Source organism: Camelina sativa, chromosome 4, assembly GCF_000633955.1.
Source record: "Camelina sativa cultivar DH55 chromosome 4, Cs, whole genome shotgun sequence".
NCBI classification, from domain to species: Eukaryota; Viridiplantae; Streptophyta; class Magnoliopsida; order Brassicales; family Brassicaceae; genus Camelina; species Camelina sativa.
In genome coordinates, this window is record NC_025688.1 from 15,338,620 (window position 1) to 15,360,506 (window position 21,887).

At 38.5% G+C, this 21,887-nt stretch overlaps 3 protein-coding genes and 2 pseudogenes across 3 annotated transcripts; 4 read left to right on the top strand and 1 right to left on the bottom strand.

The window, feature by feature from the left end:
- Nucleotides 1-955, bottom strand: part of LOC104780642 — a 1,247-nt pseudogene extending 292 nt beyond the window's left edge.
- Nucleotides 1,219-1,986, top strand: LOC104780643. Its single transcript, XM_010505159.2, has one exon. It carries the CDS (start codon nt 1,383-1,385, stop codon nt 1,764-1,766), a length of 384 nt encoding a protein of 127 aa, XP_010503461.1. The 5' UTR covers nt 1,219-1,382; the 3' UTR covers nt 1,767-1,986.
- Nucleotides 5,812-7,375, top strand: LOC104780644 (KDEL-tailed cysteine endopeptidase CEP2). Its single transcript, XM_010505160.2, has 3 exons — nt 5,812-6,316; nt 6,459-6,835; nt 6,977-7,375. The coding sequence occupies exons 1-3, from the start codon at nt 5,875-5,877 to the stop codon at nt 7,238-7,240; spliced, it is 1,083 nt and encodes a 360-aa protein (XP_010503462.1). The 5' UTR covers nt 5,812-5,874; the 3' UTR covers nt 7,241-7,375.
- On the top strand, nt 7,635-8,585 carry LOC104783896. Its single transcript, XM_010508998.1, has one exon. The coding sequence runs from the start codon at nt 7,635-7,637 to the stop codon at nt 8,583-8,585; it is 951 nt and encodes a 316-aa protein (XP_010507300.1).
- LOC104783897 overlaps nt 14,578-21,887 on the top strand; it is a 41,396-nt pseudogene continuing 34,086 nt past the window's right edge.

Here is a 21,887-nt window from a genome sequence, read left to right on the forward strand (position 1 = left end):
TAAAAAAAAAAAAAAAAAAAAAACACCAAACAAATCTCAAAAACATGAATGGGAAGGAAGCTAACCTCCAACATGAACAGCAAGAGACCCTTCTTTCAACAATGACGAAGCACCACTCGCTTCAATATTCTTAACAGAAGAAGCCACAAGTTCAGGAATATGTTCCACACCAATAGCACGACCTTCGGATCCAACCATAACCGCAAAGCAAGCAGTTAAGTACCCAGTCCCTAACAAAATTAAAATCACATTTCTTATTCATCTTCCTCAAAAGCAAAAAAAATGACTATAGACTGAAGTAAACAAAGAAAAAAAAACAAACCGGAGCCGACATCAAGAACACGCATTCCGGGTTTCAAATGGTTTTCAAGAAGTTGAAGACACATTGCGTGCATATGAGGAGCTGATATAGTCACATTGTAACCAATAGACAGGGGACTATCAACATAAGCAGAGGAGCGATCCGGCACAAATACGCCTCTATCAACAGCCTCCATAGCTTTAGCAACTTCATCTGATGTAACAATACCATGGTTTTGTAAATTCTCAACCATAGCTTTGTTCTTGTTGATACTGGTTGGACTCCAAAATTGCTACAACATCATCGGTTACCAAAACAAAAAACAAAAACCCCAAAAAAAATTAAGGCGTATCAGAAATTGAAATGATCTAGTTCAAATGATTACTAGTCTTAGTGATCTGAATCGTCAACGATAAGTATTGAATCGAATTGGGCAATGGAAATCGTAATTACATATATCGATCCGAATCAAAACGATTATACAGTAGAGAGAGAGAGAGAGATTACCTTCATTTTTATGTGAGAGAAAGCTTCCGGTGAGAAGAGAGAGTAACGGTTCAATTTAATGGGAGCAAAGAGCAGAGTGAGACGAGAGAAGTGGTGGCGATTGAGCATCATAGCGGAAATTGCACGCAACGAGCGAGTTTTTTGGTCACCTTTTTGCAGTGTTTCCCATAATTTTCTTTTATATTTTGTATTTACCCCATACTTTTTAAATATTTAAGTTTGGCCCAGAATTACTTTTATGGATTTTAAAAAAAATTGCTATCATAATTTTAGTATTCATAACAAAAATTTCTACCAAAATGTACTCTTGAATTTCTGATTTTTTTAATGACTATTAAGGAAACAAAGATGCCCTTAAAGCTCAGTGGTAGAGCGTAAGTGTTGTATAGCCTTTATAAAAAAATATTTTGTCAATGCATTTATATCACCAAGACGACGTCGTGGTAATTTATAACGTGAAAATCACCAAACAACGTCGTTTTTGCAGATTCCTTCGGGACTTCACAAAAACCTCAGTGTCTGAGTCTGAGGACGGCCATCGTCGGCTTCGTTTTAGGGGTTTTTAATCTTGAAAATGGCGAATCTTATGCACAGATTTCTTAGGAACCAGTCTTGTTTAAGAGCAATCCCGAAGCTCACCACCACTACGTATCTTTTAAAGCCTAGCATCGGCAACGTCGGCGAGTCTGTATCTGTAGAATTCGATCCTGTTCCACTTACCAATCCAGTGATTAACGTCGCCGGAACTAAATCTCTCCGGTTTTACCCTAGTTTCCCAATTGGTTACGGGTTTAACCCGACTCTGATTCGTGATAATTCGGGTTTGATTAAAACGGTCGATGCGGTGGAGGAGGACACGGTGATTTATGCAGATAGTGTGAAGAAGAAGAGGAAGAAGAAGATGAATAAACATAAGTATAGGAAACTTAGGAAACGTCTTGGACGCAAATCCAAGTAGAGGTTGCTTTGTTTGATTCGATTCCCCTTTTTGCTATATATTCCGGTGAGGAAAGTTTGAAACGTTCGTCTTTTAAATATTTGGGGATTTCAAACTCTGAATCATGTTTTTATTGAATTAGATCGATAAATTTTACAGTCAGTGTTAATCGTTGCAATGATTGCTCTGTGTTATAGCTTCAACGGAATGTGCTTACGAATGGGAATGTTCCAAGTTTGTGTTTTTGTTTCTTGCATTGTCCCACTATGGAGCCTAGCGCAGAAGTTGAGTTTTTTTTTAGGCTTTAGTTTGTGATGGTATTGACTTTTTTTTTTACTTGGTTGCTTTGATCAGCTGGTTTATATATATCTTGATCCTTGATATATATACTTTGCAATCTAAAATTAGGTGTGTTACATGAGATTACTCCCCTCTGGTCTCCTTTAAGGATACCTAGATTCACATGGTAGTATATTACCTCAGATTCTGAGGATAAGTAGGCTAAAGCGAGACTGTTTTCTAGCAATGTTTTATTGAACCGATGATACCAGGGTGGTGGTTTCAACCGATTTGCTATTTTTGTTGTTGTTGCAAATACTGTCTTGATAATGATCGGTTCAATGATTCTCCAATGGGGGTTGTGTAGGGGTATTGCTGTATAGATTAAACAGTGGTAGTTTGCTTCTACTATTGAGGTTACTTGTTCCAAATGTATTACTAATCCGAGGGTTTGGTCGACCTAATTTCCAAATTCAGTTAGTTAATTGAGTGAGTTAATTGTCTTTTGAAATCAGATAATTGAGTGAAAGACAATTTACCCAATTTTTTCGAAAAGGAAAAGGAAGAAAGACAATTAACAAAACTGATTTTGTTTTTGTTTTTACAGCAAATGCCTAATTACCCAATTTGAGCAAATATATCTATAGGCTACAAGCCAAAAAATATATCATACCCAATTTGTGTTGATAGAAGCACATCACCTAGACCACTGAGCTAAGGAAAACTTTTATTGAGAGTAGCCGAATTATTAATTTTATTATAAACGGTGGCACTTGCTTGGCTTCTTTGCCGGCTATGATTCTCATTGTACCAATATTGTAGTAGTTGCCCATGCTACTAATTTTAATTTTTAAATGATCAAGTCTAAATGATAAATAATTTTTTTTTATTTCTAAGAGAGTTGATGAGTTAAAAAGTTTTAAGTTCGCACACATACAAAAAAAAACAGTAGGTATTACGAACCAAATGCATTTGTTTATTAAACTCAATTCATTTGGTTTTTTTTTTCTTTGCTTCACCAAAATTTAAAATTTAAGTTTACACAGACAAATATATAAATATATAAATATATATATATATATGAGCCTTTCAGTTCCAGATAATTTCATTAACAAGTCTCAAATAAAACTGTGACACTTAGTTGACGACGGAATGCTAGCTAAAAAAATCAATATTGAATTTAAAATTAGTAGTTTTATAGAACAACTTTCAGGCTATTATCTAAAATTTGGAAACAATTCATTTCATTTACTCCATCATCTGAAACCTTTGAGGTATGAATTTACTTTTAAAAAAAATTGCAATGTCTGTCAATAAGTTGTTATTTATGATCTATTTGTTTTAGACGGTGAAAGTGCTCGTGAAAAATCTGTTGAATAACAACATTCTGCATATTAAAATCATTCCGATAATTTGATGTTACAAAATGTTGTTGATTATAAAATCGCCTAAATACTGTTGTTCGTTACTCCCTATAATCCATTAATAATAACGAACAAATATTGTATATCAAGTTTGTTATTATTAATGAATTGTAAACTTTAACTAAAAAGTTTGAATATTATTGAGAAAATTGTAAATTACAAACAAGAAAAAATATTTATAATCAATTTTTAAAACGTTTTCTTCTATGTGTGAAAATCCAAAAACTGGATTAATTAATAAAGGAAGGAGTATATTTATAAAATATCAAAAATATTAGGTTTAGAGGTGGTACAAAGCCGAAAAAAAAAAAGTGGTACAAAAAAACTCCGTAACAAAAAAAAAATGATGAAACCAAACTTAAAAAGTAGACAATATTGTTTACAATATGTTTATTTATTGCACCCATTTACAAGTAGACAATATTGACAGATTCAAATTCACATATTGCATGTTTTTGACAAAAACCGATTAGATATCTTTGTGAGAGTACCCTTTCCAACTCATAAGTCGATTCAGGTTTTGCTAAAGTCCTCAGAAAAAAAAAAGAGAAAAAAAACTATCGACTTTGTTTGTTTGGGATTCATCTTCAATTATTTGAATCTTTCAAAAGATTTGGTAATCCTAACGTTTTGGATATTAAATTGGATAAGGTTTTAAGGACATTTAAGACACGCTAGCTGTGTGGATCGGTCCACGATCCCTATACAACAACACGTTATTGTAAATCTGAATTATTGGGTTTCGAACGTACAATATTCATAACCAATAAAATAATAAGAATCACTTGGCAAGAAACTAGGAAACATCTAACCACGTCGTTGCATTTTTGAGGATCGTATGATTTATAAAATACACAAACTTAATTATACAGAAAGAAAACTAAAGTATGTTATGTAAGATCGATCAATGTTGCATACGAAAATTATTCAGCCTCCTGAATTCCTAATAGAGATGATAAAATAATCAAGTAATATAATTATTATTTCATAGAACTATGGAAGCTAGTGATGATATTTTCTTAACTTCATCATTCATCCACAGGAGTTTAAAAAAAAAAAAGTATTACTACAGGCTTGTGCGAGAAGTGGAATATCTTTCGTACGTATGAATATTCATCAATTGGCTAAGGATTACGATATCAAAGAATGATTAAAATATATATTTCCTCACATTAAGAAGCATCTATGATCCAACCGTTATGCGGATACTAAGCCAAGAGCCATTCCAATTATTCATTCTTATCCACTACACATTACGATCGTTTTCTTTTTGTTCATAAGTGTTCGTTCATCTTACCTTCTTCAGGATTCAGAATAACAAATAACTAGAGATTAAGATGTGGAAATGTAAATAAATTGGCACGAGACGAGATCCTCTCTCGTAGAACACATGGCAATACCTGGATCGATGGAGAAAAACTGTTTTCTATATGACTAGTACATAGTCATTAAATGGTCGATATTAATCAATTATTTTGGTACGTAATTGCTCGGTGCAGGTTTAAGACCTTTTTTTTTATGCTTCAAAAAAAGTTAGTTTAAGCTTCAGAAAATGCAAATGATTATAGTTTGGGGATTCAAGTTTTTTCAATAATCTTAGAAATTATCAAAGTCTTACATAATAACGTGTTATGCAAATTATAAATGTACTATAAAAATTTTCTTGTAATTTTTCATGGATTCTACGCATCACCTTTTTCGCTAACACCAAAATCAAAATCTTTCTATAAAAATTAAAGATACGATAATCATAGAATTAAACAGTTTTCTTCTCAATTAAAAACGATCGAAATATTTGTTTTCCCATTTTAAAAACTTGACGAGCGAAGATTTTATTGTACAAGGCATTATAGGTCAACAATGCCATGGTGTGAACAGCTTTTGGCACCACAGTTTTGGGGACATATCTTAATCTTAATTAATGCTTTTATTATTTTCTTAAGTAACTTGTTGCTTCGTCTCAGTTTTCCCATTATTGTATAAACTATCCATCAACGATGACAAATCATTCCTTCTTTAAGTGTTCATTTAGTTTTCTTTCACTGTCATCTAAATTAGTCAAATCGAACATTCATATCATATGTATACACAACACACACATATAGTTATATAAGGGCATGAAAATTTTATAAAACCAGAAATACAAAATATTATGATAGTATTGTACACTATTTTAAAAAAATTACACTTTAATGATGGGTTTCTTAATCGGTTAATCCTATCAGAAGCGTGTCCTAAAAGCGTTCCATAAGTCTAACCAAGACGTATACACAATAACGATTCACTTTTAAATAACGCTGATGGTAGTTGAGTCATTTCAAGTCTCAAAAGAAAAATATTTCTCTGTGCCTATATATTTCCGACACCATTTCATTGAACTTTCAACCTGAAACAAATAATCAACAAACAAAAAAAAAACACACACAATGAAGAAACTTCTTTTGATATTTCTCTTTTCTCTTGTCATTCTCCAAACTGCTTGTGGATTTGATTACCAGGACAAGGAAGTAGAGAGCGAAGAGGGATTATCAAATATGTATGACAGATGGAGGAGCCACCATTCTGTTCCTAGGAGTCTCCACGAAAGGGAGAAGAGATTCAACATCTTCAGACACAACGTGATGCATGTTCACAACACCAACAAGAAGAACAAATCCTACAAACTTAAGCTCAACAAGTTTGCAGATTTAACCATAAATGAGTTCAAGAATGCCTACACCGGTTCTAAAATCAAACATCACCGGATGTTGCAAGGACTGAAACGCGGCTCCAAACAGTTCATGTATGAGAATGCATCCGGATTACCAGCCTCAGTTGATTGGAGAAAGAAAGGTGCTGTCAGTGAAATCAAGAATCAAGGAAGATGTGGTAAGTATTAATCAAGTCAATTAGTGAGAAATGCTATATATAAGTATGTTATCAAGAATATGATTTTTCTTTAAGTATAAATTATTAATGTAATATCTTTGTTGATATAATGATTTAAATTTGCTGAATATATAATTACCAGGAAGTTGTTGGGCATTCTCTACCGTAGCAGCTGTTGAGGGAATCAACCAGATCAAGACGAACAAGCTGGTCTCACTGTCTGAACAAGAACTAGTGGATTGTGATACTAACCAGAATGAAGGTTGTAACGGAGGTCTTATGGAGATAGCATTTGAATTCATCAAGAAGAACGGTGGAATCACCACCGAAGATAGCTATCCTTACGAAGGTATTGATGGTAAATGTGACGCTTCAAAAGATAACGGCGTGCTTGTGACGATAGACGGGCATGAAAATGTCCCCGAAAATGACGAAAATGCTCTTCTTAAGGCTGTTGCAAACCAACCTGTATCTGTTGCAATTGATGCTGGAAGTTCAGATTTCCAGTTTTATTCCGAGGTAAATATAACATTAATAATGTTTCGTATGTTGAATATAATATGGCTACTATGCTATTAGATTTGAACCAACGAATAAAACGACTAACGCCAAGCCATATGTCGTGTTGTATTGTATATAACATTTGGTAACGTGTTGTAGGGAGTGTTTACGGGATATTGTGGAACAGAGTTGAACCACGGTGTGGCAGCGGTCGGGTACGGATCTGACTCAAAAGGGAACAAGTATTGGATAGTGAGAAACTCATGGGGAGCTGAATGGGGAGAGGGAGGATATATAAAGCTTGAGAGAGGGATTGATGAATCGGAAGGGCGTTGTGGTATTGCGATGGAAGCATCGTATCCGATCAAGCTATCGTCTTCTAATCCTTCCCCGAAAGACGATGATGTCAAAGATGAGCTCTAGATTTATGGACACATTGTGTAAAACCATATTAATGGTGATCCCGATTTCTTGTTGATTCATGCTTTTTATTTCTTCTTCATGATTTGATATTGATGTTGGTTTTGAGTTTGAATAAAATTGTCTCGTTTTTCTATATCCTATCAGTATAGATAGTCTTTATCTATAGTTGTGTTTATGTTGTATAGATTTCGTAATCTCCAAGTTATCTCGAGATTGCGATCATAACAATCTTAACAACCTCTTGTATAAATATGTGCACTCATTGTTGAATAAGAATCATCAATTATCATCTCTCTACATGGTATCAGAGCACTGATCCTAACCTAAATCTCTACACCTCCTTTCTCTTCTTTCTTCTATCTCACTTTTTCTTTCAATCTTCTCTTCTCTTCTCATGGCTTCTGAAACATCTTCCACCTCCTCTGAATCGGCCCATGTTTTCAATGTCACCGAACCTCACACAACTCTAATCTTGCTCAACATGAGCAACATAACCAAACTTACTCTGGACAACTTCATCACCTGGGGTCTCCAGATCAGACCTCTTCTTGAAGCACATGAACTTCATTGTTTCATTGCCGATGAAGACAACACACCACCAGAAACACTCACTTCTGCCACCGCTGCGAATCAAGTCAATCCTAACTTTGCCTCTTGGAAACGACAAGACAAGCTTCTCTTCAATGCATTTCTTGGATCTCTCTCCCTCCCTGTCCAATCCATCGTTGCTCGTGCCACTACTACTCGCAACATATGGGAAATCCTCTCCAACACCTATGGGAAATCCTCTTCTGGTCGCATCCGTCAGATCAGGGATCAACACAAGGAGAGCACCAAAGGAACCAAGTCCGTACAAGACTATCTGCGAGGTATCATTACTAAAGCAGATCAAATAGCGTATGAAGATCTCCTTGACTATATCACCAACAGACTCAACGACGACTACATAGCTATTGTAGAGATGGTTCAAGGTCGTGATACACCAATCTCCATTGAAGAGCTCCATGAGAAGCTTATCAACAGAGAAAACGCGTTGAAGGCTGCAGGTGACACCAATCTCTCTGTTCCTGCAACTGCTAATGTGACACAACTTTCCCGGCAATCATCTCGTGGTGGCTTCACCTCGTCTCGCGGTGGCTTCAACTCATCTCGTGGTGGCTTTCGTCCATCTCGCCCGTATCTTGGCAAATGTCAACTTTGTGGTGTTCAAGGTCATGGCGCCAAATGTTGTCCGCAATATCAACAACCGTCACAACAGTTCTCCTACCCTGCTCCACAATTCAACCAGTTTCGTGGGTTTACTCCTTCCCAGGCTCCGCATCTGCCTCTTCCTGCTCCCCAATGACGACCTCAGGCTCATTACACCACCACTGGTTCCCAGGCTGATGTCACTCCTTGGCTTCTTGATAGCGCTGCTTCACATCACATTTCTAGTGATCTCATTTCTCTTTCCCTACAGACACCTTACACTGACAGCGATAATGTGATGGTTGGTAATGATACTGGACTTCCCATTTCCCACACCGGTTTAGTCTCTCTCCCTTCTCTTTTCAAACCACTCTAACTCCAAAATGTTTTATGTGTCCCTGAAATGCGACGAAATCTCATTTTAGTCAACAAGTTATGCAAAACTAACAACGTTATGGTTCAACTCTGTCCGTTTGATTTTCAGGTGAAGGACCTTCACACGGGAACGACACTACTCAAAGGCAATGCCAATGAGGGTGTGTACGAGTGGCCACTCTCTTCCTCCAAACCTTTTGCTTCAGCTTTTTCTGCAATAAAGTCATCTCCTTCGGAATGGCATTCTCGATTAGGACATCCAAACACTCAAACTCTTCATACTATGTTAGCTAGATTTCATTTACCAAGTACTTTCTCTGTATCCTCTTCTTTGTTTTGCAATTCTTGCTCCATTAATAAAAGTCACAAGCTTCCCTTCTCTATGTCTTCTCTCGTCTCTACTCGACCCCTAGAAATTCTTTTCTCTGATGTTTGGACGTCTCCAGTACTCTCCATTGATGGTTACAAGTATTATGTGATTTTTGCCGATCATTACACTCGTTATACTTGAATTTATCCTCTTAAAACAAAATCTCAGGTTGCTCAAATCTTCCCTATCTTCAAAGCTCTCGTCGAAAACCGATTCAACCAAAAGATCATCACTTTATTCTCCGACAATGGCAGCGAGTATCTTGCTTTACGACCATTTCTTGCTACTCACGGGATCTCCCACCTCACCAGTCCACCACACACTCCTGAACACAATAGAATGGCAGAACGAAAACACCACCATATAGTGGAGACCGGTCTCTCGCTTCTCACACACGCACAAATCCCGCATTCTTACTGGACTTACTCCTTTGCGACGGCCGTCTATCTCACCAATCGCCTCACCACACCAACTATGGCGAATCATGCTCCTTTTGAGCTGCTCTTCCATGATACACCTAACTACTTGAAGTTGCGCATCTTTGGTTGTCTTTGCTACCCGTGGATCAAACCATATGGTCAACACAAGTTTACACCAAAATCCAAACCGTGTGTCTTCATGGGGTACTCTCTTACACAAATTGCTTACATCTGCCTTGACGTTGAGACTTCTCGTGTCTACATCTCGCGACATGTTCATTTTGTTAAATCGGTATTTCCCTTCTCGCGTCTCTTAGCTCAAACACATTCCCCTTCTGAAAACACCTCTTCCTCTGATTTCGTTTATGCATCTCTTGTTCCTATCTTTCCTCAAAAACCTGTCTTGGCCACTCTCCCGTGTTCTACTCCTTCACCTGCTACTGATGTGTCTCCCATGGCACAAGAGTCAAACCATAACGTTTCTAGTACTGCATCTGTTGCCGATGATTCCTCTACATCACAAACGTCGCTTCCTCTTGTGACTAATGCACATCCGATGGTAACACGTTCTAAAAACAACATCGAAAAGCCGAACACCAAGTATGGCCTTCATACTGTTTTGCAGGAACTAGAGCCAGAAAATCTTACACAAGCGCTAAAAGATAAAAAATGGCGGCGGTCTGTGAGCACTGAATACGATGCTTTCTCTCGGAATCATGCCTTTGATCTTGTTGACAGAGCTCTTGCTACTAACAGTGTTGGTTCTAAATGGGTCTACAGGATCAAACGCAAACCTGATGGCTCGGTCGACAACTACAAATCTCGTCTTGTTGCTAAAGGGTTTCACCAGCGTTCGGGAGTGGATTTCCATGAGACCTTTAGTCTGGTCATCAAACACGCTACCATTCGTCTTGTTCTCGGCACGGCTGTTGCTTCTGATTGGCCCCTCCAGCAGCTTGATGTTAACAAAGCTTTTCTACAAGGACCGCTTGAAGAAGAAGTTTACATGCTCCAACCTCCGGGATTTATGGACAAATATCACCCTAACCATGTGTCTCGTCTCAACAAGGCAGTGTATGGCCTCAAACAGGCACCGCGTGCTTGGTACACTGCTCTTAAAGATTTCCTTGTCAGTATTGGCTTCAAGAAGTCTCTCGCAGATGAATCACTCTTTGTTCTGTGCTCCGGAACCTCTTTTGTCTATATGCTCATATATGTTGACGACATCATCATCACGGGCACATCCATCTCTGCCATCACCCGCGTTACTGATCTTCTTGCTGCCAAGTTCTCCCTCAAAGATCTAGGTGAGCTCTCCTATTTCCTTGGAATGGAAGCTTACCGCACACGTGATGGGCTTCATATCACGCAGACCAAGTATATCACTGATCTTCTCCGCAAGACAAAAATGGCTGATGCTAAACCGGTTGCAACGTCGATGTCCTCTGGTCAGGTTCTCACTCTGTCCTCTGGTGATCTTTTCGCTAATCCCTCTACTTATCGTGCTACTGTGGGGAGCCTTCAGTACCTTGGCTTAACTCGCCCCTACATTGCCTTCGCTGTCAACCAGTTGTCTTAATACATGCATCAGCCACGCACACTACACTGGGAAGCTGTGAAACGTGTGCTCCGATATCTTGCGGGTACTGCGAACATGGGTATCTTTTTCTCCGCTAAGTCTTCGTCCAACTTACATGCGTACTCCGACGCTGATTGGGCTGGAAATCGAGATGATTACACTTCCACGGGAGCCTACATTACTTACTTGGGTCACCAGCCTGTCTCTTGGTCGTCTACGAAACAAACTGGTGTTGTTCGTTCGTCCACAGAAGCAGAGTATCGGGCTCTTACTGCGGCTGCCTCTGAAGTCAAATGGCTTACTTCTCTCATGTCGGAGCTTGGTCTTAAGTCTACGGATGTTCCTATTCTCTATTGTGACAACATTGGTGCTACTTACCTCTCTGCCAATCCGGTTTTACACTCTCGTATGAAGCACCTTTCACTGGATGATCATTTTGTTCGTGAACAAGTCCAGGGTAAACAGCTTCATGTTGCTCATATTTGCTCTACGGACCAGCTTGCTGATGCTTTAATGAAGCCACTTCCGCGTGCTCGGTTTCTTGATCTCTCGGCCAAGATTGGACTCTGTCACCGGCGTCTATCTTGAGGGGACGTATTAGTATAGATAGTCTTTATCTATAGTTGTGTTTATCTTGTATAGATTTCGTAATCTCCAAGTATCTCGAGATTGCGATCATAACAATCTTAACAACCTCTTGTATAAATATGTGCACTCATTGTTGAATAAGAATCATCAATTATCATCTCTCTAAATATCCTTCTCTATTAATTAAGTCAAAAGGAGTCAATAATACATTATAGCGAATAGGTTTTCCTAATATATTACCACAAAAATGCAAAACTTGCCACCAAAAGAATGCAAATATTTGAGATAGATAGAAGACATATTTATTGTTGTAATTACGACACAACCTGATGGGATGTAACTCAAAAATTTTATGAAGAACTGTTAAAGTTTAGAAAGGCAAAAGATACAACTCGATTACGTAAGGTGGTTTTGAACTAGATTAAATACAGCGTTGTTCCCATAAATACGACGTAGTTCTACATAAACTATTGTCCCATCCTTAGGTTAAGGGCCTAAATAAGTCTTAAGGAACGTGGAGTCAAGCCAACTCGAGCTTATTTGCTTTTGCATTATAAAACTCTCCATTGAAATCCATATCAATTATTTAATGACAAGGACACTGATGTGTCTGCATTTTATAGGTTTTTAATCATAGTTTTTGTATTTGTTTTGAGTCTTTTGTTAAGTTCAAGTGTGCTTTTAAAGTTTTTTTAGTCTTGTGTGAGTCTTTACAGGTTCTAGGTGACTTTGGAAGGAATCTGAGAGCTTTGAGGATGAAAACATGCATCTATAGCTAAATTGGTTGAAGACTGACCGGACTAGCAAGCAGATGGAGTGAGAGCAGAAAAACATTCCGGATCGACTGATCCTCGCTCGAGATCGACTAGTCCCGTTCCTGAAGCAACTTTTTTTTTTATGTTTCAAACCGACTTTTAGGGTTTTATTTTACTATTTAAGCACGAGGCTCGACCTCTAGAAAGATGAGTTTTATTCTACGCAGCTTTTGAGTACTTGTAAGCTTTGGGAGAAGATCTCTTATCCTTTCTAACCCTTTGGAGAAGAATTCTGAACCCTTTTATTTCTCTTTGCGATTCAAACATGTTTTCTTCATATTTGATTTGTGGTTGCTGTTGTTCGATGTCTGAGTAGTCTTTCTGTTGGGTTTCGGGTTTCAAAAAGGGGTTTCATGATTCTCTGAATTTAGGTTGCTAGATTTGGGATTGATCTATTATGTTCTTCTTCTATTGTTGTTCTTAATGCTTAAACAAGATTAGCTACCTAGTTTATGATTGTAGGTTTAATTCATGTAGGCATCAAAAGTGTTGTTGGATTGCTTGAAAAGAACATAGGTGAGCAAGGTGATCCTTAGCCAATAAAAGTTGAAGTTAAGGCACCTTGTGAACAGAATCAAACTTGAACTTATTGCTTGCTGGGATTGCTTAGATTCAAACGACGGTTTAGAGTTTTATCAATTCCTTGCATAGATAACTAATGCTGCGACAGTAGGTTAGTTTTACATTCGAGATTTGAGTTCAAGAACGGTATCTAATGCTTTTCCAATCTATCATCTAATTTCGTGATTGTGTCCCCTAACTGATTCCCTACGCCCAATATCTTCCCTTGATTTCAAAACTCTTATTTATTTTCTGTTTTTAATCGGTTAACTGAAAAACAATTTTTCTCATTGCCTTAGCTTTATTTGATCTATACAATTTTATAGTGCATTGCTTGGTCTCTGTGGATTCGATCCTGAAATGTTACAACAATACCACTAGATCGTGGTGTAGTACACATTGGGTTTTAATTTATATCTTATTTTTACCATTTAAATAATCTTACGGGAAATGGGAATGGACGTGCCTATTGTATTTCTCTACCAATCTTTTTTTAATAAATACTTTTCAACTGTTTCTACCAAATATAAATTCTGATATCAGTTAAAATTTATAATATATCATAAAGTTCCTCGCGTTTCACGTGTTTTATAAAACGTATCCGTTCTTGCTTTTGTCCCACGCACGATCTTTTCACCCTACTTTCTCATTTAGTCGATATCACGTACATATATCGCATATATACACATGTATTAATAACTCAATATACATTAGAGACACACAAAGATAAGCTTTACTAGTTCTCGTGGTGAGGACGCAACGCATGCAAGTCACTAATGATTATTATTGGGTCGAGAAAACTACAACATAAGCAGCTGACTCAACCATACTGAACTATAGTTATATCGATAAACTGAATGTCATAAGAAATCTACAATGTTACGATTTTAGGAATGGCTATTTACGATTTTGATGATGTAGTGAGTTTGATAATAAGTACGGATGTTATGGTAGGTCAAAAGTACTAGACTAAGTCGGTTTAGTCTTTGTCACAAGTCCATACCATAAATTAGTGAATAGTGAATTTCAAAGGGGAAAAAAAAGAACAGGTTTAGGTTCTATGTAGACTACATAAAATCAATCATGCAACGGTTATGTTGTACCGCATCAAACTCAAACATGCCAATTTTTGTGCGGTTAACTGAGAGCCCGATGAGCCACAAAAACTCGAACTGGGGTCTAAACCAGACCGGAATATTTCTAGTCATAACTCATTCTAATTAAGCATTGGTTTGGAAAAAAACAAATGTTATACGTACCATGCCAATAATCACATTACATGTATGTAACCCTTTTTCAAAAAATAACAATAATAAGAATAATAATTGCATGTAGGTTTAAATTAAAATATAGTGCAATCAGTCAAAATTCAAGGAAACAATGTATTTATGTTCCCATCTCTAATCATTTCATATAATCATATAAAAACAGAACCCAAAAAACAAGAAGAAGAAACTAAAGAAATGAAACTTTACTATCTTGGTCTATCTTTTCTCTTCCTCCTCCAAGCATCTCAAGGATTCGATTTTCACGAAAAAGAGTTAGAGACCGAAGAGAGCGTATGGAAGCTCTATGAGAGGTGGAGAGGCCACCACTCTGTATCCACAGCCTCCCATGAGGCACTCAAGCGGTTCAACGTTTTTAGACACAATGTGCTTCATGTCCACAGGACGAACAAGAAGAACAAGCCTTACAAACTAAAGATCAATAGATTCGCCGACATAACTCACCACGAGTTTAAAAACTCCTACGCTGGATCTAACGTTAAGCATCACCGGATGATCCGTGGTCCTAAGCGCGGATCTGGTAGGTTCATGTATGAGAATGTGACCATAGTTCCTAGTTCTGTTGATTGGAGAGAGAAAGGAGCTGTCACTAAAGTCAAGAATCAACAAGATTGTGGTAATTAAGAGATTCTTATGAGCTCAAATGATTATTGTGTTCTTTTCGAATCAAGAAATATTTATAGGGTGAATTACTCAAATGTTATCCAAATTAGGTAATATTACCAGAATCTACAAACAAAATTTTTATTATTAGAATATTTCGGGTATTTTCAAAATATCCAGTGTGCCGTTGTTTTATGTTACCGGAAAAAACGTAATTACAAAAATGTCATTGCCACGTCAGACGCCACGTCAAAAACGCTGACGTGTAACAATAACTCAGCCATAACGCGTTACAAAGGTATTTTGCGACTGAGTTATAGGTATATTCCGGCTGAGTTATGGAAAAAACATTTGAGTAAGAGCGGACGGCTGAGATAGAGCATAACTCAACCAAGCGTTACGGCTGACTTATCAAAATCTGGCTGAGTTAGAGCATAACTCAGCCAAGCGTTACGGCTGACTTATCAAAATCTGGCTGAGTTACGCTCTAACTCAGCCGTCCTTACGGCTGAGTTTTCACCCAATGGTTGAGTTGTTAAAATTTTGGCTGAGTTATCACTACGACACGGCTGAGTTATCACTACGACACGACTGAGTTACCATTTTCCGACTAGCTGAGTTATCGTACAACTCAGCCGTGATAGGCTGACTTATCTTACAACTCAGCCGTGATAGGCTGACTTATCGTACAACTCAGCCGTGATAGGCAGACTTATCGTACAACTCAGCCATTCGACGGCTGACTTAGTAGCAAAAGATTAATTACTAGAATGTTATTCAGTTACGGCTCACTTATTAAACAATACGGCTGAGTTACATATTTTCAGTTGATGAAGCGGCTGAATTTGGCAGCAATTTTTTTTGCTTTTTAATTACTGTAATGTTTTTCATGTTGTGACTGAGTTATAATTTGTTTGATGGCTGAGTTTTATATAGACTGAGTTATTAATTGTTTGATGGCTGACTTGCCACGTCGGACGCAACATCCATGTCAGCATTCCATGTCATCTTTTTTTTTTCCTCCGGAAATATGAAACGTCGTTCGACTCTTGTTCTTCAATTGGTAAATAAGTGAACTATTTACCTTCTTCTTCACCTTGTTCTTATACTTTTTCTTCACTTTTCTTCTTCACATCGTTATTCTACTTCTTCTTCACCTTGTTCTTCATTATCTTTCATGGATCCAGTTCCGGTACTAGTTGTGTCTGGTAATTGGGTAAAGAAACAGAGATATGTATTTAACACCGACGATAGAGGGTGTATAGTTGTGCAGATCGATGGTGGCACAACACACGACAAGCTTGTGGAGCTTGTTCTTGAAGACTACGGATTGGACGCGTTTAGCCATGAGCTAAATCTGAGCTACATGTTCTCGAGCATGGCACTGAAACTAATGGTGCATGATACTCCACCAGTTTTTGTCTCCAATGATCAACAGTTGCAATGTTTTTTGGGGCTATGGAAAACCGATCAACTACGTCTCTGTGTAGAGTTTTCGGCGAAAGAGTCTACATAAACTAGTGGAGCTAGAGGAAGGATGATTCGGCTAAGCAGTGAATCGAAATTAGAATCTACATATGAAGTGTACGGTGGGGGATTTGAAGGCACTTGTTTTGATTATGGTAAGATCGTTGACAAAGAAAACCAAGAAGAAGAAGAAGTTGTCGAAGTAGCATCTGACGAAGAAGAAGACGATGAATTTTCAAGCCGATTTGATTTTTTCGACGACTCCGATGGTGAGTCATCTGATGACGACCAATTTTCTGTATTGGGTGAGCCTCAGAGTAAAGAAGAGGAAGACCCATCTACTCCGCCTCCTCAGAAGAAAGCTCATAAAGATGATAACTTTGCCCGATCGAAGATGAATCCGGAGGCTAAAAATTGTTGTAGGACAAAGATACATGAGCAAAAAGGAGATCAGGAATCATGTGAAACTTATTTCGGTTAGGGATGGATTTGATTTTAATGTACCAGTATCAAATCCGAGACAGGTGGTTTTTAGGTGATGGGTTGAAGGATGTCTTTGGAGAGTTCGTGCATCTGTACAAGGGGATGACCCGGATTTTCATGTTCGTCTATACGATTCGGAACACACATGTTCTGTGACGGAACGTTCTATTAGATCCCGCCAATCAACAGGTGATGTATTGGCAGGTCTATACAGGGACTATCTTGGTGATCTTGGTCCGGATGTTAAACCTAAAAGTGTCGGAGTCATTTTCAATAAGCAATTTAGTTTAAAGGTAATAACTATGTTTTGACTGACTTATTGATAATAATGGCTGACTTATATGTATGTATAGGCTGAGTTATTTACATGTTACGGCTGATTTATTGATTATTTACGGCTGACTTATTCGAATGTATCGGCTGAGTTATCTATATGTTATGGCTGATTTATTAATTTGTTTGGTGTCAACAGATGGGTTATTGGAAGGCAAATCGAATGCTGCTGAATGCAAGGCTGATCGATCAGGGAACTCCTGAGGATAGTTTTAGCGAGTTACCTTCTTACATATACAAGTTAACAAGGGAAAATCCGGGTACAGTTACGCGTCTTCAAATAGGTGATGAAGATAGATTCAAATATGTTTTTATTGCTTTTGGTGCGAGTATTGCTGGGTTTGCTTTCATGCGCAAAGTTGTTGTTGTCGACGGAACGTTTCTCCATGGTAGTTACAAGTGGACGCTTCTAACAGCCCTAGCTCAGGATGGTAACTTTCAAATTTTCCCATTAGCTTTCGCTGTTATTGACACTGAAAATGATGAGTCTTGGCGTTGGTTTTTTACACAACTCAAAGTTGCCATTCCTGACGAAAAGGATCTTGCGATAATCTACGACAGACATAAGTCAATAGGGAAAGCGATTGGTCAAGTGTATCCCTTGGCTTCGCGTGGAATTTTCACTTACCATTTGTATAAGAACATATTGGTGAAGTTCAAAGGAAAACATTTGTTCCCTCTGGTGAAAAAAGCGGCAAGGTGTTTTAAGCTGTCTGATTTTAATGAGGCTTTCATTGAGATTGAAGCACGTCATCCCAAACTACATGGATACCTCCAACGAACTGGTGTCCGAATGTGGGCGCGTGTTCATTTCACAGGTGAAAGGTACAATCTAATGACAACGAATTTTGCAGAATCAATGAACCATGCACTGTCAAATGCTAGAAGTCTTCCCATAGTTCGACTGCTAGAATCGATACGGAATATGATGACTAGATGGTTTTTTGAACGGAGAGAGGATGCAAAATCGCAGCTAACAACGCTCACTCGAGGTGTTGAGAAACTGTTACAGGTAAGTTTACATAACTCAGCCATAACAGCTTTCATATATCAGCCGTAACTGTTTCCATATATCAGCCAATACCATTATAGTTTCCATAAATCAGCCATAATTGTTTTCATAACTCAGCCATCACTCTTTTCATAATTCAGCCTAAAACGTTTTTTTTTGTTCTACTCCCTACTAGGACCGTGTCACCGCAGCCTAAATCAGCCATAATTTTTTTCATAACTCAGCCGTTATTCACTACTCAGCTGTCACATGAATCGATGTGACCTTTTGTTTTCCCGTAAAACTATAACTCAGCCGTTACTTTATTATATTTCAGCCTCAAAGTGAGAGTAGATACTAAAATGTGGAAGCATAAAAGGTGGATACATAGAACATATTAAGGTAAAACTGGAAATCACTGCTGGAAACCCTAAAGGATCCCAGAGACTTTGAGGGACAACCACAAAAGGTAACAATTTTTGCACATGATTTCAAAGTCTCCATAGCGGAGAGAATGGAAACCATAATCCAAACAACACATCACAGCACAAGCGGGAGAAGGGAGTAACGGGCTGTCAGGATAGCGATGGGAGGCTGCGTATGAGTTTTTTCGGGCTGTCTTATAAAGAGATAACTCAAACAGAAAATCATTACCGGTTACCATGGCACCCGGAGACATCAGAGGATAATGATCTGCATCAAACAGCTGGAGGTAATGGACGGCCATAACCTCATTCCCTTGACAAATACTTAGTATCCCACATGCTAAGGTGGCATCAGCATTGGCCGGTACAATACGACTGAGAATATCAATCCCATGCTGGATATCTCTATCCTTAGCCACAACCCTTAGCCCTTCATAGTAAATGGCAAGGGGGTTGCCGGCGTCAAAGCATTTGATGAAGAAAGGCCTGTACCGCCCTTCAATTTGGAGGCCACCATCAGGGGCATTCAATGTGTTGATTTCTGATGGATCAGTACAAAGGCAATAGATAGCAGCTGTCTTTAGAACTTCTTTACAGTATACTGCATTTTTTCCCTTACGACCAGCCCTTAGAATAGAACCAAGTGACCACCATCGATCTTCTGCAGCAAGGGAAACAATTTTAATGAAAACATCATCGGGGAGATCCGGCATCTTGGGTTCTCGAGCGGACATAGTAACGTAAAAAATAATTTTATTCTAGTTTGTAGTTGAGAGGGAATAGACTAAAGAAACGGGAATATTATAACTCAGTCACTTGGTTGTATTTGTAGTTGAGAGGTAATAAATAGACTAATAATTTTATAGTTAAGCAATATTTTGGCGAGAAACCATAAGTTAATCCTTTCGTTTTCCCGTACATTTTATAACTCAGCCGTGAAGTCATATATATCAGTCATCTACTTCCAGATTATTCCTAGTGATAAATCAGCCATTACTTACTATAAATCACCCATGACATGAATCGACGAGACCTTTCGTTTTCCCGTAAAACTATACTTCAGCCGGTAAGCAATATTTTGGCAGGAAACCATAAGTTAACCTAATAATAGACGTGACCTTTCGTTTTCCTATTGTTTTCTCTTTATATTCATATAATTCATTGTATCGTTTCGGTTTCTTCTTCTCCGCTCATTGCACCTATAAATATTGCATCTTAGTCGAACAGTTCACCTTCAAATCTCATCTATCATGATATTGAATTTCCTTCGATCGTTGCACATGTAAGTCTCTTTCCCTCTCAATATATTGCATATTTTCCGATTATTGCACCTATCAGTTGGTGACGGTTGTTTTTATTTTGATAGCCGAGCTATGGACGGGGAGGGTTCTAGCAGACGTGAAAAACGCAAGGCAGAGTGCGTAGACAAAGACAATCAGCCGTCCATCCGCATGGCCGGCTCAAGTTCCAGTAAACGTCAAAGAAATGCAGATTTCGAGTGGGAAGAGGAAGCATTATTGGCCGTGTCCGAAGCTTTTACTCAGACGAGAGTCGCGGCCGAGGCGGAGACAAAAGATCGCTATGCAGCAATTCTGCATTTGATGGATGATCATATGCAGAAAAAGGAAGAGAAGACCGCCCTCGAGCATCAAGTGGAACTAATCGACGCTCAAATATCCCAACTGAATCAAATCTTGGGTGGAGAACTTGTCGACTTAGAGACAGAGCACAAGAGGTTAGAGGTTATGAGAGAGATTGCGGATGCTGATGTCGAATAGTGTTTGGTTCCTCCTCCTCTTGATTGGGAGAAACTAAAAGTTCCTGGTTCCTCCTCCTCTTAATAGGTTTTAAAAACCATCTTCCATTGTACTGTCGTCTCGTCTTCTTTATGAACTCTGAACTTAACTTTTTTTCTTTTGATATCTTTTTGTAATGTTTAATATTAATATAATATAACCGGTATTACGATATCGCAGCCATTACGGATTTATAAATCACTATAACTCAGCCGTAAGTTTTATAACTCATCCGTCAAGTCATATATATCAGCCATTTACTTTCAGATTGTTTCTTGTGATAACTCAGCCATAACTCACAATAACTCAGCCTTCAAGGGACCTTTTGTTTTCCTCGTAAATATTATAACTCAGCCGTAAAGTCATATTTATCAGCCGTAAATGTTTCTTGTGATAACTCAGCCATAACTCACTATAACTCAGCCGTCACATGACGTTTCGTTTTCCCGTAAATATGTCTGACTCTCTTTCATCTCACATACGTTTGACTCTCTTTACATCTCACATCGACTTTGCTGAAGAATTGCCATTAAATTTCCATTAAATTCGAATTGATTACATTTAGTTCGGCAATTCGCAAAAATGAAAAAAAAAATAAAAATAAAAAGCGAACGAGTTCCCATGTGAAGGCTAATCACGAGTCTTCTGATCTCGGCACAAACTGATTCCCATCACTAGCATTATGGACGGTCCTGTAGTCTCAGAATGGGAGCTGGACCGGATAGATCAGACTCCAACGGTTCTTCCACCACCAGCTTGCTCAGATAATATCGCAAGATCTGACGATCCCACCTTAAGGCTTCAAGCCTTTCCATCGGCACTTCGGAGCCCTTGGGCACCATCTCCTCCAGGAAGGCACATGGACCTTCTATGGCATGGCTTTCGCGGAAGAAATGGTCCGTTGACTCCAAGTAGTTGACGTACCGCCTCAGCCTCTCCACGCTAGCTTGGTAGGCCCAGACGTCCATGATGCGCAGGAAGTCAGACTCTCCAAAGGTTCGTAATCACCTTCGGGTAAGTTTGGCACCACCATACGGGAGACCTGTCCTTCGCACGAAGCATGCTCAGCAAGTAGACGAGTCATGCGCCACTTCGCCAGAAAGAAACCTTCGGCGATGAGCTCATCCAGGACTCGGATAGTCCCTTCCAATCGGCAGAGCCGATAGACTTGTTCGAGTGTAAGACGAAGTGCTTTGATATACGCGCCTAGTCTCTTGCGGAAAGCTTGGTACATCCGAAGTTCCGTTTGCAAAGGATCCCCGGATGGCTCGATGACGATGAAACTCAGAACGAGTTCACGGGATCGAGACGTCTTCGTCTCCTCTTGAGGGGGGCATTATCCAACTCATTTGGATCGAAACCGCTAGC